A 15,291-nucleotide genomic window follows, 5' to 3' on the forward strand; every position below is an offset into this window, starting at 1 on the left:
ACTGCTTAGACGGGGGAGCCCCTGGGCCAGCAGCCAGAGAAAGGCTCTCAGCACCTGGGGTCAGAAGAAAGCATAGCCCAGTGTCCCGCTGTCCAAGATGTTAGTCCCCAGGAGAAGGCTGACGGCTAAATCCAGGTGTGCCCAAGATCCCAAGGAAAGGGCACCCTCTCCAGGAAGGCAGGTGAAGAGTCTTCATTCAGCAGATGTTCACTGGTTACCTACCTGCACGGCACCCGGCCCTTTGCTGGATGCTGGTGGGTCACACAATCCTTGCCCTGGCTGTGAAGTGAGTGAAACAGCGCTAAAGAGCTAACTGCACAGAGCCAGGTAAGTGCTGTGACGGAGGAAACGCCTGCGGGGAAGCCTAGAGGGCGGCGGTTGGGAAGCTCCACAGAGGAAAGCCGGCTGGACAGAGAAGGGGTGGGAATGTTCCAGGCTGAAACAGGGCCTGCGCTCAGGCCTGGAGGCACGGAGAGCTGAGCCTGGTAGAGCAGAGAGGCCTGGAGGAGGTGCAGCCTCTGACCTCACAATACCCAGGCCCACGGGCCAGCCTTGCAACTAGCAAACTCTGGTGCCCTCTTCCAGCCCGGGCGAGGCCCCGGGCCCTGGGCAGCCTCCAGGTGCAGCGCCCTGCTGAGGGCCGCACCCTTCCCGCTGCCCTGGGGCATGTCTCTACTCACCAATTATGAGGGGCTTCGGCATCAGATCGAGAGGCTGGTGCGGGAAAACGAGGAACTGAAGAAGCTGGTGCGGCTCATCCGGGAGAATCAAGAGCTCAAGTCGGCGATCAAGATGCAGGCGGGCGGCCTGGGCATCAGTGGGTTCAGCAGCAGGCTGGGCGAGGCAGCGACCGGCCCTCCTCAACACCAGGGTAACTGCAAGGGGCCTGAGTTCACGAAAAGCGGGGAGGGAAGGGTGAGACTGAACCCGAGAGGAGAGACTCTGCGCTGGGGTCTCGGGAAATCGTGGAGAGAAGGGCGGAGGTAGCAACAAAGCCCGGGTGAGGGGAGGGCGAGGACCCAGCACAACCACGGTAGAAGGACCAAACGAGGCACCAGCCCCAGTCACCGGACGGCAGGAGCCCCTGCCCACCCACACACGCCTCCCCTCAGGTGAACTTCCAAGCAGCTCCACGGACTGAGAATTCCCCAGCCCTGGAATCCAAAGGTGCTGCCCCACTGGACCCAAGACGGCACCCAGCCTCAGCTTCCCCCCCCCCCCGCTCCCCTCCATCCCCCCCGTCAGCACCCTCAGCCCCCTGCCCCGTCCCTCTCCACCCAGAACTGACCACCGGAGCCTAGAGACCAAGGAGAGAAACCAGGACCGAAGCTTGAGGCTTGAAATCATTAGTGTGTGACAGCCCAGGGGCTGGAGAGGAGGTATGGGGCAGGGTGAGACGGAAGAATGGGCAAAGGAGCCAGAGGCGTTCACACAGAGGCTGGCCAGGGACCAGCTCTCCCCAAGCCACCACATCCTGGCACAGAGCTCCAGGGAGTACAAGAGTCCTAAAATCAAACCTGACCTTCCAGGTTGTTACAAAGGTTTATTTGTCAGGTAAGCAGGTAGAACATAATTTAGCAGTTCGTTAGCTTGATTGATAACTTTGAACTGACATATCATATGTGAGCCTCCATTTGGGAGAAGGAAATTCAGTCTTGGAGGAAGAGAATAAGTTGTACTTTGGACAAACTGACTCTAAGACGTTCTCACGACATCCACCTGGAGCATCCAGGAGGCAGTGGAGGTATGAGCCTGAGGCTCAAAGGAGGGGTCAGGGCTAGAGAGAAAAGATCCAAGAGTCACTGATAACTGAAGCCGCAGGAGGGGTGAGACGATCTGGAAAGAGAGAGGAACAGTGAGAAGAGACCGGGGACAAGTCCTAAGTCAAGACAGGTAGAGCAGCTGGCAAAGGGGCACTCAGAGAGACAAGGGACACCTCAAAAGTGTAATGTCACAGGGCTTCCCTGGTGGCGCAGTGGTTGAGAGTCCGCCTGCCGATGCAGGGGACACGGGTTCGTGCCCGGGTCCGGGAAGATCCCACGTGCCGCGGAGCGGCCGGGCCCGTGAGCCATGGCCGCTGAGCCTGCGCGTCCGGAGCCTGTGCTCCGCAACGGGAGAGGCCCCAGCAGTGAGAGGTCCGCGTACCGCAAAAAAAAAAAAAAAAAAAAAAGTGTAATGTCACAGAAGCCGAGACAGCTTCGAAGGGGACAGAGTGTCAGCAACATAAAGGCTGCCTGAGAGATCGAGCAAGAAAAGTGCTACTGACCTGGCGTGAGTCACCCTGGCGAGAGCAGCTTCAAGCCCAGTGTACGTCGGAAAGGCCCAGGAGTGAGGCGAAGAGTGAGTGAGAGAATGGAGAGAATCGATGGTGGACGCTTCGTTCACGGAGCCGGGCTTGGAGGGGGCACTAGCTGGAGAGGGGCATGGCCTCCAGAGCTGCTTTTCCTGATGGCAGAGACCTGGGTTTATTTCTAGGGAAAGGGAAGATACGAAAGAGAAGAGTAATACTTTATAGAGCGGAGGCTGCCTTGACTGAAGGAAGCACATCTCCTCCACTGTCTGGGAAAGGAAGGAGGAAGGAAGGGTGCGTGAGAATACCAGATGGGAAGCTGAGAACACTCCAGAACCATGGCTTCAATTTTCTCTGGAAAACTGTCGTTCTCTGAACGTCAGGGTGGAGAGAAAACGATGGGGAAAGTCTGAAATAGAGTGAAAATGGCAGGAGGAAGTGAGAGGGGAGCCGGGGAGGTGTGTAACGGGCCCAGATGATGCCGGCACGTGTGGACCGCGAAGGCAGCAGCCACCAACCGCCTCCAGCAGCGTTTGGTGGGCGGGGGTGGGGGCAGGCACGGGGAAGGCAGGCCGGTGGAGCTAAGGACCAGCCAGCAAGAGCTCGGGCACATCGCAGAAGGAAGTGGGCACCAGCTGGGCTGTCACATGAGAAGAAAGTAAAGAGGCCAGCGTACTAGAGATCTAGAGAGGCTGGCCATGACGGCAGAAGGCACACCTCCGGGGTCGGAGCGGGTCATCTGCGCGGCAGGAAATCAGTAAACGTTGGCTGGTGGCTGGATTAATTTCACAAGGCAGAAGGCCATGAGGTTCCGGCGCCGGCCTTGTGAACATGGCAGGTGGGAGCTGGAGCCAGGATGGACGAGGACTGTAGGGCCTCCTGTTCCTGAGGGCGCAGGGCCTCACTCGGGTATGCTAAATGTCTGTGGCTGTTTTGGAGCCGTGACAGCGGAGCTGAGCGGCTGCAATAGAGGCCGGATGGCCAGGAAAGCTGGAGCTCTTTTCACCAGCTCTTTACAGAGGGGTTCGCCAGCCCCTGAGCGACATAAACACGTGGATAAAGTCTTCAAGCCTTCGTGGAGCTTTGCTATGTGACAGACGGTGGGATAACAGGACCACCAGTGGTTTTCATCTTTTCTGACTTTTCTGTATTTCCATTCTTTCCCTATAATAAGCGTGTACTGCTTTTATTTTATTTTATTTTATTTTTTGCGGTATGCAGGCCTCTCACTGTTGTGGCCTCTACCGTTGCGGAGCACAGGTTCCAGGCTCACGGGCCCCGCTGCTCCGCGGCATGTGGGTTGCTCCCGGACCGGGGCACGAACCCATGTCCCCTGCATCGGCAGGCAGACTCTCAACCACTGCGCCACCAGGGAAGCCCTGTTTTTATTTTTTTTAATGTGGCAGTTACACTCACAGAAACCTCTCCGGCACCCTCCCTAGGGGTCTTCTGCCCCAAACAGCGGTCACTCGGTCATCCGAGGGCAGTCTCCTCAGGAACCCAAGGGCAAACGGGCTCCCAGGCCCCACGCAGGGGAGAAGCAACACCCCCTCCTGTGCCTGCATCCCTGGCGACAGGCAGGCGGGGTCCTGTATGGGCCAGGCACACCCTGGGCTCCATGGGAGGCTCCCAGCAGCTCTGAGCTCTGGCCTCCCTGAGGGTCCCCCACGTGGTGAGGCTCGGCTGTCCCCAAGGGGACGGCAGTCAGGAGGCCCGGGCCCACTCCCCCACCACCTGGGAACAGAGGGGTCCACTTGGCGACCTACGTGTTCAGACCCTCCTCTCCTCAGTGAGGGGTCAGCGGCTCAAGGCAGTGGGCCTGTCTGAGGGACAGGCAGCGTGGAATGTCCTGGTGGCTGGGGGGCCGGCGTTTACAGAGGTGATCCTGGCAGGGACCAGGCTCCCTTGGAGGACAGGGATGGGGGGCCAGACCCTCGCGTGGGATCCACTGAGCAGCCCCACAGATGCCCGCTTAGAGGTGAGGCTCAGAGAGAGTTGGTCAGCTCATCAGAGACACATGGGCATCTTGGTCCAGGCCCTGCCACAGTGGGGAGAGAGCCTGGGGTCTCAGTGCTTTCTCTGTGTCCCCCAGGTGTCTTCCTGCCCCCGTCCCCGGCAGCAGCAAATGAACTCATCCTGGAAGAAGTGGGGACTGTGGCTCTGGCGCCCCTGGCCGATATGCTAAACAGCCCGCAGCCCAGCCCCGCGGCAGGCCCCGTCGTGAGCGCCCTGATGGGCCCTCTCAACACGCTGCTGCCTGGCCTGGGGCCCATCTCACAGAGCAGCCCACTCACCAGCCTCCTGACTGGCCCCCTGAGCAGCCACCTGGCCAGCCCCGTGGCAGTGCCCCTGGCGGGCACACCAGCCAGCTCCCTGGGCCTGCCCTCGACTGGCCCCCTGACTCCAAGCAGCCCCCTGACAGGCCCCCTAGCTGTGTCTCAGAGCAGCCCCCTTATGGACCCTATAATAGGTTCGGTGGCCCTCCCTCTGAGTAGCCCCCTGCTCACCTCCACGGCTGCCCCCCTAGGTGTCTCTCAGAACCTTCCGGCCAATCCCACGAGCAATCTGGTGCAGTCGGAGGCCCCAAGGGTGTGGCTGGCAGAGCCCCTCCAAGGATGCCCCTCTGGATCCCATCCCTCAGCGGGTGGGGGACCTGCTGCCACAGCAGAAGGTAACCAGTGTGGGGGGCGGGGCAGCGGGGGGCCCAGGGGGAGGGGGCTCCTGCCAGGCTGGTAGGCCCTGGCCCCGCCTCGCTCTAATCCTCCTCCTCTCCTTTATGCCCCTCCCCCACGTCGCTAGTCCCACTCTCCACCGAGCACCCCCCGCCCGCCCAGCGGCCGGAGCCCCTCAACATGACGTCTGTGGGTGCGCCCATCCAGACCTCCACACCCGTCGGTCCCATGGGCACACCCAGCCCCACGACAGCCTTCTCCTATGGCACCCCAGACGCCCGGACACAGCCTGGTGGCCCCCGGGGACAAGCGGTCTCTGCCTCTGTCCCTGCCTCGGCCACCTTCCACAGCATCATCGTCCTCGCCTCTGCCCCCACTCCCGCCCCCCAAGCTGCCACGAGCTATAGGCCCTCCAGCACCCCGCACCCCTTTGCCCGCACACACCGCTCCCCGACCCGGCCCTCGCTCACCCTCCACTCCCCTGCACACAACCCCCACGCCCCGCCTCGAGCCTCGTCGTCCCCAGCTTCAGTCAACGACACCCGAGGTCCACGCGTGGCAGAGCCGTCTCGGAAAAGCATCCCGGAGTTGGAGCGGAAGCTAGCCCACCAGAAGAGCAGCAAGTTCCCTGACAGCTCCCGAGGTCAGCACGAGTCTGGGGTCTCCTCGGCTGCCCTCGGTGACCTCCCAGGCACCCCCCTGGGCTGCTGACCACGGTCACTGACCACTCCCTCCATCCCCTGTTGTCCCCAGAGTCGAAGCAGCTGGGCTGGGAGAGGCTGGTGGGGGAGATCGCCTTCCAGCTGGACCGCAGGATCCTGTCCAGCATCTTCCCCGAGCGTGTCCGGCTCTACGGCTTCACGGTCTCCAACATTCCAGAGAAGATCATCCAGGTGCGTTGTGCCTACCTGCCACTCACCGCCTGAGGGCCTACCCCGCCACCTGCAGGGATGGGGACGGCCTTCTGGGGGCCCCTGCACTCCAGCTAGGCAGAGCGCATCAGAATCTGCGGGCACCCTGGGATGGAGGAAACACCGCACTCAGTCCGAGTGGCCAGCAGGTGTCCACGGCATCTGGCAGCAGGAGTCTGTGGTCCCAGCCACACGGGCAGCCTTCCCAGAGGGCAGGGCAGCAGAGGGGCCCCAGCACTGTCAGGCCTGTGAGCTCCCACTTTGCCACTGCAGTGGCCTCGGGTCTGCCAGGCCCCGCTCCCACGGGCCCTCCCCAGACTGGCAGAGCTGACGCCTTATGCCTCTCCCTCGCCCTGTCCAAGTCCTCAAGTGTCACTGGGGGGCGCAGGGGAGGCAGGTCTCAGAGCCTCTGAGCAGCTGGCGGCCTGGCGGCCAAGGTCTTCAGGCCGGGCTCGTTCCGTATTCCCAGCATGCCCTGCACTGAGCCCGCTCCAACTGAGGGACGCAAGAGGACGATGTTTCCCAAACACGCTTGCGCGCGTCTCCTCGCCACCACGTGTAGGAGGCATGTTGGAGTGGGAGCCGTCGGGGGCTTGGGCTGCGCCGGGGCAGGATGGGCTGGTGCGCGCCCTTCCCCACCGACACGCCCACTCGGGTAGAGCGGGGGTGGGGCGGGGGTGGGGCAGGGGTGGGGTGGGGCGGGGGTGGGGCAGGGGTGGGGCGGGGCGGGGGCGGGCGTCGGCGCCGCGGCCCTGCAGCCGTGTACTCTTCCCTCGCGAAGTAGCCCTCGGTGCTCCCGGCCCCTTCCTCTCTGGCCGTCCTTATGCGTGGATGGACTGTGGGTCTTGGGTCTGTGAGTGAGCAGGAATCGCGTTCAGTTACAGCGGGCTCATCTGTGTCCCGGTTTGAGCGTGCATTCTCCTTTTGTTAAGGTGTCCTTTGGTTAGGTTTTTAATTTTAATGAGACCGAAATTATCCACCTTTTCCTTTTTTTCTTTTTTTTTCTTCTTTCTTTTTTGGCCGTGCCACGTGGCATGCAGAATCTTAGTTTCCCGACCAGGGATGGAACCCACGTCCCCTGCAGTGGAAGGGCGGAGTCTTAACCACTGGACCGCCAGGGAAGTCCCACGTTTTCCTTTGTTGTTTGTATTCTTTGAGTCCCATTTAAGGCTGGAGCTGCCAGCCCCGCCTCGGACCCCTCTCCCAGTCCCACGAGTGTGGGCTCCAGGTTTGCAGGTCTGGCCCTGCCCAGGTGACAGTGCCGTAATCCTGGGAGGCCAAGGGAGCCTGGGCATCTCTTCTTCCAGATCGTCGTAGCTCCTCTTGGCCCTTCGCTCTTCAATATGAATTTTAGGATCAGTCTGTCAAGTTCCAAGAAAAACCTAGTTCAAATTTTTAGTTTTTCATTGGTTTATAGGTTGAACTGGGGAAGTTTCCCATCTTTGCCATGTTGGCTGTCCCTGTGTTGCTTGTGTCGGCGGGGCCAAATTGGCCATGTTGGGTTTGACGACCCTTGATTCCTATCCTGGACCACCGCCACCACTGCTGTGCCATGAGTGCAGCCTGGCAGCGGCTACTTAAAAATTGGCAAATGACACGGGAGAAGCACAATATTTATGTCTCTAAAATGCTGCATCTGATATCTAGTTGGCAAAGACTACACTTAATCATAAGTGAAAGTCTAGTTGCCCACATAGAACTTAGACATCAAACTGTGGAGAGAGGTTTCTGGTTGTTTTGAAACTGCTGTTTATACGGAGGATAAGGTAGACCTTCCAGGAGGGCGTGGGCTGTGCATGTCCTCCCCTTCCATGCTACTCGTCACCTTGCCTGCGAGTTACTGCTTATGCCGGAGAATTTAAGTCACGGCACTAAATGGCAACTCTTTAGAGAAGCAGGAAAAGGAAGCAGAATGTACGTAAGACAATTTTTTTGGTATTTAAGGAAGTCGAGGAGCTTGGTGCCCCTGAGCCTGTGCTTCAGCCTCCAACTTGGTGGCCTCTGGGGAGCTGGTGGTTCTCACCACAACACTCATCTGGTCATTCTGCCCATCGGCCCCATCACCAGTTCCACGGCCTCTGGCCCCATTCACCTTCCATCCAGCAATGACCAGACCTGCCAGGATCATACACTTGCTGCCCTTATTCCCAGGAAGCTGCTCTACTGCAGCCCACCTGCACAGAAGTTGTCTCCAGGATACCCCCTGGCTGGCCTTCTGTAGGGCCCAGTGCAGGTTGACTGAGGTCTGGTCCCACCTGAGGATCATAAGGATGCTTCCTGGTCTCAAGCCAGCCTGCCTACTTGGCTGGATCATTTGTTGATTCCTATCTGCATTTAATTCCACTTTGCCCAGCCTTTTACTTCCCTTCATCAAGACATCTTGTTTAATTCTCTGCACATTGAACTCCAATGTTGGTGGTTGCTAGAACCCTTAAATTCTACCTAGATTCACCAAATCAGGTGAAACCTGGTGTTGTCCAACTGGGGTCCTTTGCTTCCTGAATGCCGTACAGCTTTAACGCTGAAAACTGTAATGGAGCCCAATATTCAATAAGGACTCATTGACTTCTTTCATAGAACGTGGCTATCTACTTTTTTGTAAGTTCACAGACAGTTATGCCATCTTTTAAGCTCAACTGAAAGTTATCCCAGTGCTCATGCCTGTCAGTTCTTCTACCCAAACACAAAGATCTGCTCCATGGGAGATGCTCGGGCTCTCTTCCTTTCTGCACCCTTGTCCTAGGAGACCCTGAGTCCAGCTGCATCAGTGTGAGGGTGACTGAGGGTGGTACCTCAGTCCTGCCCATGGTCCCCCCCGGATGTTCTCTAGGCCAACACATTGGCCTGCCCAGAACTTTTTTTTTTTTTTTTTTTTTTTTTTGCGGTACACGGGCCTCTTACTGTTGTGGCCTCTCCCGTTGCGGAGCACAGGCTCCGGACGCGCAGGCTCAGCGGCCATGGCTCACAGGCCCTGCCGCTCCGCGGCATGTGGGATCTTCCCGGACTGGGGCATGAACCTGCGTCCCCTGCATCGGCAGGCGGACTCTCAACCACTGCGCCACCAGGGAAGCCCCCAGAACATTTTTGATTTCTGTGTAATGATTTGTTATTTAGCTTCCTTGCCAAACCCCCTCGCTAGTTCTGATAGTCTGTATATCATTTTGGCTTTCCTCTGTAGACAATCATATCATATAGCACTTTTAAAAATATTTTTTATTTTGGCCACACTGGGTCTTAGTTGCAGCACGCGGGATCTTTTAGTTGCGGCATGTGGACTTCTTAGTTGCAGCATTCGAACTCAGTTGCAGCATGCATGTGGGATCTAGTTCCCCGGCCAGGGATCAAACCCGGGCCCCCTGCATTGGGAGCTCAGAGTCTTACCCACTGGACCACCAGGGAAGTCCCATATAGCACTTTTTAAAAGCAGATCATGAGGCAACCTCATCTTATTTCTGACGTGATTACAAACACACACTTCTAGTCTTCCGGTTAAGTATGACGTGTGTTCCAGGCTGCCGGAGTCCAGCTCCAGCGAGTCCAGGGATACCCGAGGGATGGATAGCGTCGGCGAAGGAAATAATTCTATTACTTCAGCATTGCATGTTTCTTTCTCTCATGTCTTTATTCTTGATTCTTCTTCTTCATTCTTCTTTTTTTGTTACAATCACAGGTTTATATATTGTAGTTGATTACATTACCAGGTACATGGCCAAACAATCTTAGCACAATCAAACCTCAAAATATAAAGATTTTTTAAAACAAATATCCCCTAGTTTCTAGATGTCCTATTAAAATATTTCCCCAAGTTCCCATTAATCACAGGTTGTTTCTCTGTAACCAAGTCAAGCAGTTATATGATTATTTCAATTGTAAAAGGTGGAGCTACTTGTTCCTATTTTTCTTCTTGCATGAGCAACCTTTTACAATGGTTCCATGAAAATATTTACAATGTACCTGCATGCTCTTTCTCGTTGTTTCCTTTAACTGAGACAGTGTTTTCTCCCTATCCTGGCAACGAATTCTGCTCTAGTCATCTGTTTTTCTATAATTAATCTTCCTTTATAATAGAACCATAAATTTCCTGTCATCATCAGGAACTCCAGCCCATGGCCATAACTCCATACTAGAGGGTGTTTTTCATAAAAACATCCCCTTAGTTCCAGGCTCTTAATTCTATACCCATTTCCCCGGGGCTTTAGTGGGTACTTCCCATTCTGTGGTAGTTTCAGGAGGGGGAGTCCTAAAGGAATTTTTCTTTCACGTGGAGCAACATCCCCCCAAAATTGCCCCTGTATGTAAATTTATTTTCATAAAACATAAAAACGGAGCTATAGTCCACCTTCCTGGCACGGCGCTGCCTTGCAGTTTCGCCTTCCGTTGCTCATGACTTTGTCATGGTGCAATGGCTCCAGGATGGCTTCCGACACCAGGCTTTTTGCCAGATCTTCTTTCGACAAATCAGTCAGAGTCCTTGGTTGCACATAACAGAATCCACACTAGCTGATATAAGCAGAAAGGGGTTTATTACAGATGTTTAGATGTTCAGACAGGCTCCAGGAAGGACACCAAATTGGGCTTGCCTGCTATACAGCCAGTAAAAATGCCAGCACGGCAAGGGAGTGTCCTAGTGAACACGCCATTGTCATCGCTGCCCCAGGGACAGCATGCAGACACCTAGTCGGATGCCTGCAGTTTGGTACAGCTGCCCCGAAGAACCAGTGCCACAGCCAGTGCACTCTGCAGAGAGCCTAGTCCCTGCCTGCACTGTCTCCTCCAGGAGACAAAGTCCACGCACCTGTACTTGCTGGGCAGAAACCCAGGTCAGAGGGGTACCTAAGCCACAGGGGAGTCTGGAATAGGTGACGTTTAGCGTCCAGCCTCTTAGAGTTCAGGAAGGTGCTAGAATGCACTAGGACAGAAGCCAGGTGAGCCACATTCAGCATCTGCCACATCAGGTGAAGAAGTTCCCTGTTCCTCCTTTGTTCAGAGTTGTTGGTTTTCTTCTTACTCATGAGCAAATACTGAATTTTTTAGAATGTTGTTTCTCTCTCTCACCGAGATGATCACAGTTTTCTTCCCCCTCCCTTTTCTGTTAACATATTGATACACATGAGAAGATACTCCGCTCATAAACCACACTGCGTCCCTGGTGTTTATAAATGCACTGGGATGCTCTGTTTGCTGTTTAAGACTTCTGCAGCTTCGCTACATTTTTAGAGATCGTGCCAAGTTTCTGTGACAGAAATACATGGCTTAATAAGCCAGAGGTTTCTCCCTCCACGGGGTTGTCAGGCCCTGCTGCCCAGCCCCTCGCACACGCCAGGGTCCCCAGGGTCCCCGCGTCCCGGGACTCGGCCTGGGGGGTGGTGCTCGAAGTCCCAGGCTCTTCCCCTTGGCTCGGACTTAGTGACATCAGGTCCCCCTGCAGGATGGTGGGACACTTGGTGGTCTCCGCTGGGCATTGCATTACCTACAAGAAGGGGGAGGTGCTGCCTGTTCCGCGGAGGGTGTGGACTTAGCTCATCCTCTCTATTCACCCTTCAGATGTGTTTCCTCACTTCTGCTCTTTATTATTTCCTTCCTTCTCCTTCCTTTAGCTTTGCTTTATTTTTCTTTCTTGGGTTGAGCTCTTAAATCATTTTATTTTACATATCTTTTGTTTTTAAATAACTACATTTAGGACAAGGAAGTTCCTTCTAGTCAGGGAGATATTCAAAATATTCAACAACCGGTGCAAGTGGAACACCAGCCAGAGTGGATCCTGTTCCAGGATCCAGGCATAGCGGGAGGCTTCTGTTGTTTAAGGCTGGTTGGGAAAAGCGACAGTCTCCTGGCAGCCTCGGCGCTGTCCGCCGAGGCTCCAGCCTGACTCTGGTGGCACTCTGGCTGCAGCCCTGCATGCTGGAGGGGTGGATGTGTGGCTGTTCAGGTCTGAATATCTCACGAGCTGCCTTGCATTTCCTCTCTAACCCCTGAGTGAGTCAGGACCGCCATCTGAGGGGCGTTTGGCTGCATGTGAGTGCTGGCTTCTAACACACCTGCCCTGTGTTTGGAGAATGAGGGCCGTACCACACTGCTTCTCTGACATTTGCTGCCATTTCCCCTTTCACTGAGCACATGGTCGATGCTGTGTGTGGTCCAGGATGGAAAGACTGCATGATGACCACGTGTGCTGGGTCTCACAGGTGTGAGTCTATGTGCCTCCCCGCGCCCGCGCCCCCCGCCCTATCCCCTCCAGCACCAGGTCCTGCTGCTTCGCCCTGGAAAGAGTCTTCCCATCCACTCTGATTTTCTCCACGTCCACATCCACATCTACATTCTCTTCTCCTCCACCCCTACCCCGTGGTCTAAACTGCTGCCACCTTAACTGGTCCACAGCTAGCCTTGCTGGTCCACCTATTCAGGCCTGGCTAGTGTCAAGCATTCAGAATATGCCAAGCGGGCGCCAGACACAGCCCGTGCCCTCGGGGAGCTCGCTCTCTCCCTCGGAGGCCTTCAGGCAACAAGAAAAGCCGTCAGGCTCTCTGCCTCGTTCTTCTCCCCACCCAGGCCCGGGCTCACCGGGGCCAAGTTCACGGCCCTGGGCGCCCCTCCTTCGCTACTCGTACGCCTGTAGACGTGACCCCCATGCAGCAGAGCTGACCGGCCCGGGTGCTGTGCTCGACGCCCCCAGAGACGTTTCCTTTGTCCTCACAGAAGCGCTGTCAGGCTGTGCAGTGTTTCCTGCAGTCCCAGCAGGGAACACGAGGCTCACACTCAGGGTGGTGGCGGCCGTCGAACCCGACTCTTCCCGGGGGGCCCTGCTCTGCACCCGGCGTCCTGGCACCTTCCATGCCATGCATGCTGCTCCTCAGCCTGGAAGTTTCTTCCCTCCATTGTCCTTGTCCTTCAGGCCTCGGTCCAGCGACCTCTCCCTCCAGGACCCCCTCCCCAGTGGCAGCGCTCACAGTACCATCCCTCTCCTGGGCCGTGTCCTCACTGTAAACTCTGAGGGCCTTTTGCTCACACTTGAACCGGGAGGGCTCGGAGAAGATCTGCAGAGTGAGGCTGGATGGACAGAACCCTTCACCCTCTCTTGCCAGCTTCCATCCAGCCCCTGCCAGTGGTCAGCATGATCTCTTAAAACCACAAAGCCCACCAGGCGTCTCCGACCCTTTAGGACAGGGCACTCCGCGCGCCCACCCACCCCAGTCCCGTGCTCTGCTCAGGCCTGCAGCTTCTCAGGGGAAGCCGGAGGGGACTGGGGGCGGGGACCCACACCCACTGCTCCGGTGCTATTGGGGTGCTTGTCCTGCTCTTCCGCACTCACTCCCCCTTGTCGCCCTCCACTCTCAAGGGCTCACTTCCTAGGGGCGGCCCTGGCCTTGTCTGTCAGCGTAAATGTGCCCCCGTCGGACCCCTGCTCATGTCTTAAGCTCCATGTGCCCAGCCTGGCACACAGCAGGAGCCCAGCCACGGCCGGGGGTGATCGGGTGACGGCTCTCGATGCCCCCGCAGGGGCCAAGGCTTAACGCTATCCACCGGTTTGCTCCCTGGGTCGCCCTGGTGTGAGCAGCCGCAGGTCCGCTTGCTCACCCACAGATGCTGGCTGAGCTCCTGCGGTCTGTCCCACCGGGGCCTGGAAACAGGCAAATGGAAGAAGACTCAGGTGCCCAGGTCAGGAAGACAGGCCTGTCCTAGTGTCACCAGGCAGCACAGGTGCTGAGCCTAGGGCTCTGGGTGCCCCTGCTGGAGGTCCAGGCTCACGGTGGCTGAGGCTGAGGCCAAGCATCGGCCTGGTGCTGTGCTCACATGACCATCCAGGGAGCGGACAGGGAGGCCTTCCTGGAGAAGGCGATGCCCGAGCAGACTGTCCCGGCATCCCTAGCAGGTTGGGAGCCAGCCTGGTGGACGTCTAGGGAACTGCGGGAAGAGGGTGAGCAGGACCAGATCTGGGCCTTGCCGGCCCGCCCGGGCCCTGGAAGTTGGAGCAGTGGAAACTGCAGGGGGGCTCTAGCGGGGAAAGACCCTGTCCCACTACGTACACTTCACACCTTCGTTTTGCAGGCCTGGGGGCAGCGGTGCAGCATGAGGGGTGGGAAGGGACTCCCGCAGGGGGGTGTGCAGGCCACGGGGTGCTGAGGAGGCAGCCTGGGGTGCTGGGACGGGGGGCCCGGAGGAAAGGCTGAGAGGAAGCGGGGCAGGACCCAGGAGGCGGCAGTGTCTTCTGGGTCGGGCAACCCTGGGGGCTTTGGGAGGCCCCCTCGTCTTTCATGACCCCCAGCCATGCTCTCTGTCCCCAGTTCCTTGTGGCCCCCACTCAGTCCGAATCCCTGGTGGTGGATGGAGCAGGTGATGGGGCCTCTGGAGCCTCTGCTCAGGCTCAGCCCACAGGGCTTCCCTCGCCCTAGGGCCCACAGGCGTCTCTCTCAGGGCCTCCAGGACACCCCCCTTGAGGACACTCCCTCTGATCGCGGTCCTCCCACAACCATACCCCTCGGCCTCCATCGCCCCTCACCTGCCTGCCTGCCTGTGTGCTGCGGGGGGGCTGGAGCGTCCCTGACGGCTGCCGTCCCCTCAGGCCTCCCTGAATCCCACCGACCACAAGCTGGACGAGGAGCTGTGCCAGACACTCACACAGCGCTACACGAGCATCATGAACCGGCTGCAGAGCCTGGGCTACAACGGGCAGGTGCACCCGGCACTGACCGAGCAGCTGGTGAACGCCTACGGCATCCTGCGGGAGCGGCCCGAGCTGGCTGCGTCCAAGGGCGGCTCCTACACTGTGGACTTCCTGCAGCGTGTGCTGGTGGAGACCGTGCACCCCAGCATGCTCACCGACGCGCTGCTGCTGCTCTCCTGCCTCAGCCAGCTGGCGCACGACGACGGCAAGCCCATGTTCATCTGGTGACGCTGGCTCGCTGGGGCCCCACCTGGGTGCACAGCCATTAAAGCTCACCTCGTGCACTGGTACTCCTGGGTGGTGCTGCCTCCTCTGGGGGGCTCGCCAGCGCCCCCTCCCCAGCTCCCCTTCGGTCCTGCCTGCCCTGTGGGTTCATGCCCTTCCGGGGCCCCCGGGGAGAGCCCCAAGACCAAAGCTCAGCAGCTGTCTTAACAAGGGGGATGTTCCAAAGGCCCCAAAGCTGGCCTGGCAGTGGGAGCACAGGAGCCCCTGACACCTGAAGGGGGAAGAGCAGGAAGCAGGAAGGAGCCGAACTGGCAGGGAAGGGTCGTGGGTGTGCCAGCAGGCCTGGTGACGAGCATGGGACTGAGGCCTGGGCACAGAGCAGCAGGCAGAGGCGAGGTCAAGAGAAGGATGTGGGCGTGGGAGCTCCTCCCTCCGCACGAGGCAGCGACAAGCGCTTCTGGAACCTCACTGAGGGCAGGAGGACGTTCAAGGGAGGGGAGCCAGGAGGAACCTGGGCACCGGGCAGCCCAG

General features: G+C 58.0%; 1 protein-coding gene across 1 annotated transcript; it reads left to right on the forward strand.

Annotated features, from left to right (window-relative positions):
* Nucleotides 1–458: 458 nt before the first annotated feature.
* On the forward strand, nt 459–14,763 carry SPATC1 (spermatogenesis and centriole associated 1; the record flags this gene model as incomplete). Its single annotated transcript, XM_079722394.1, has 5 exons — nt 459–871; nt 4,383–4,961; nt 5,090–5,605; nt 5,716–5,855; nt 14,434–14,763. The coding sequence occupies exons 1-5, from the start codon at nt 667–669 to the stop codon at nt 14,761–14,763; spliced, it is 1,770 nt and encodes a 589-aa protein (XP_079578520.1). The 5' UTR covers nt 459–666.
* Between the last annotated feature and the right edge of the window lie 528 nt (nt 14,764–15,291).

This window comes from Hyperoodon ampullatus (genome assembly GCF_949752795.1).
Source record: "Hyperoodon ampullatus genome assembly, chromosome: 17".
Classification (NCBI taxonomy): Eukaryota; Metazoa; Chordata; class Mammalia; order Artiodactyla; family Ziphiidae; genus Hyperoodon; species Hyperoodon ampullatus.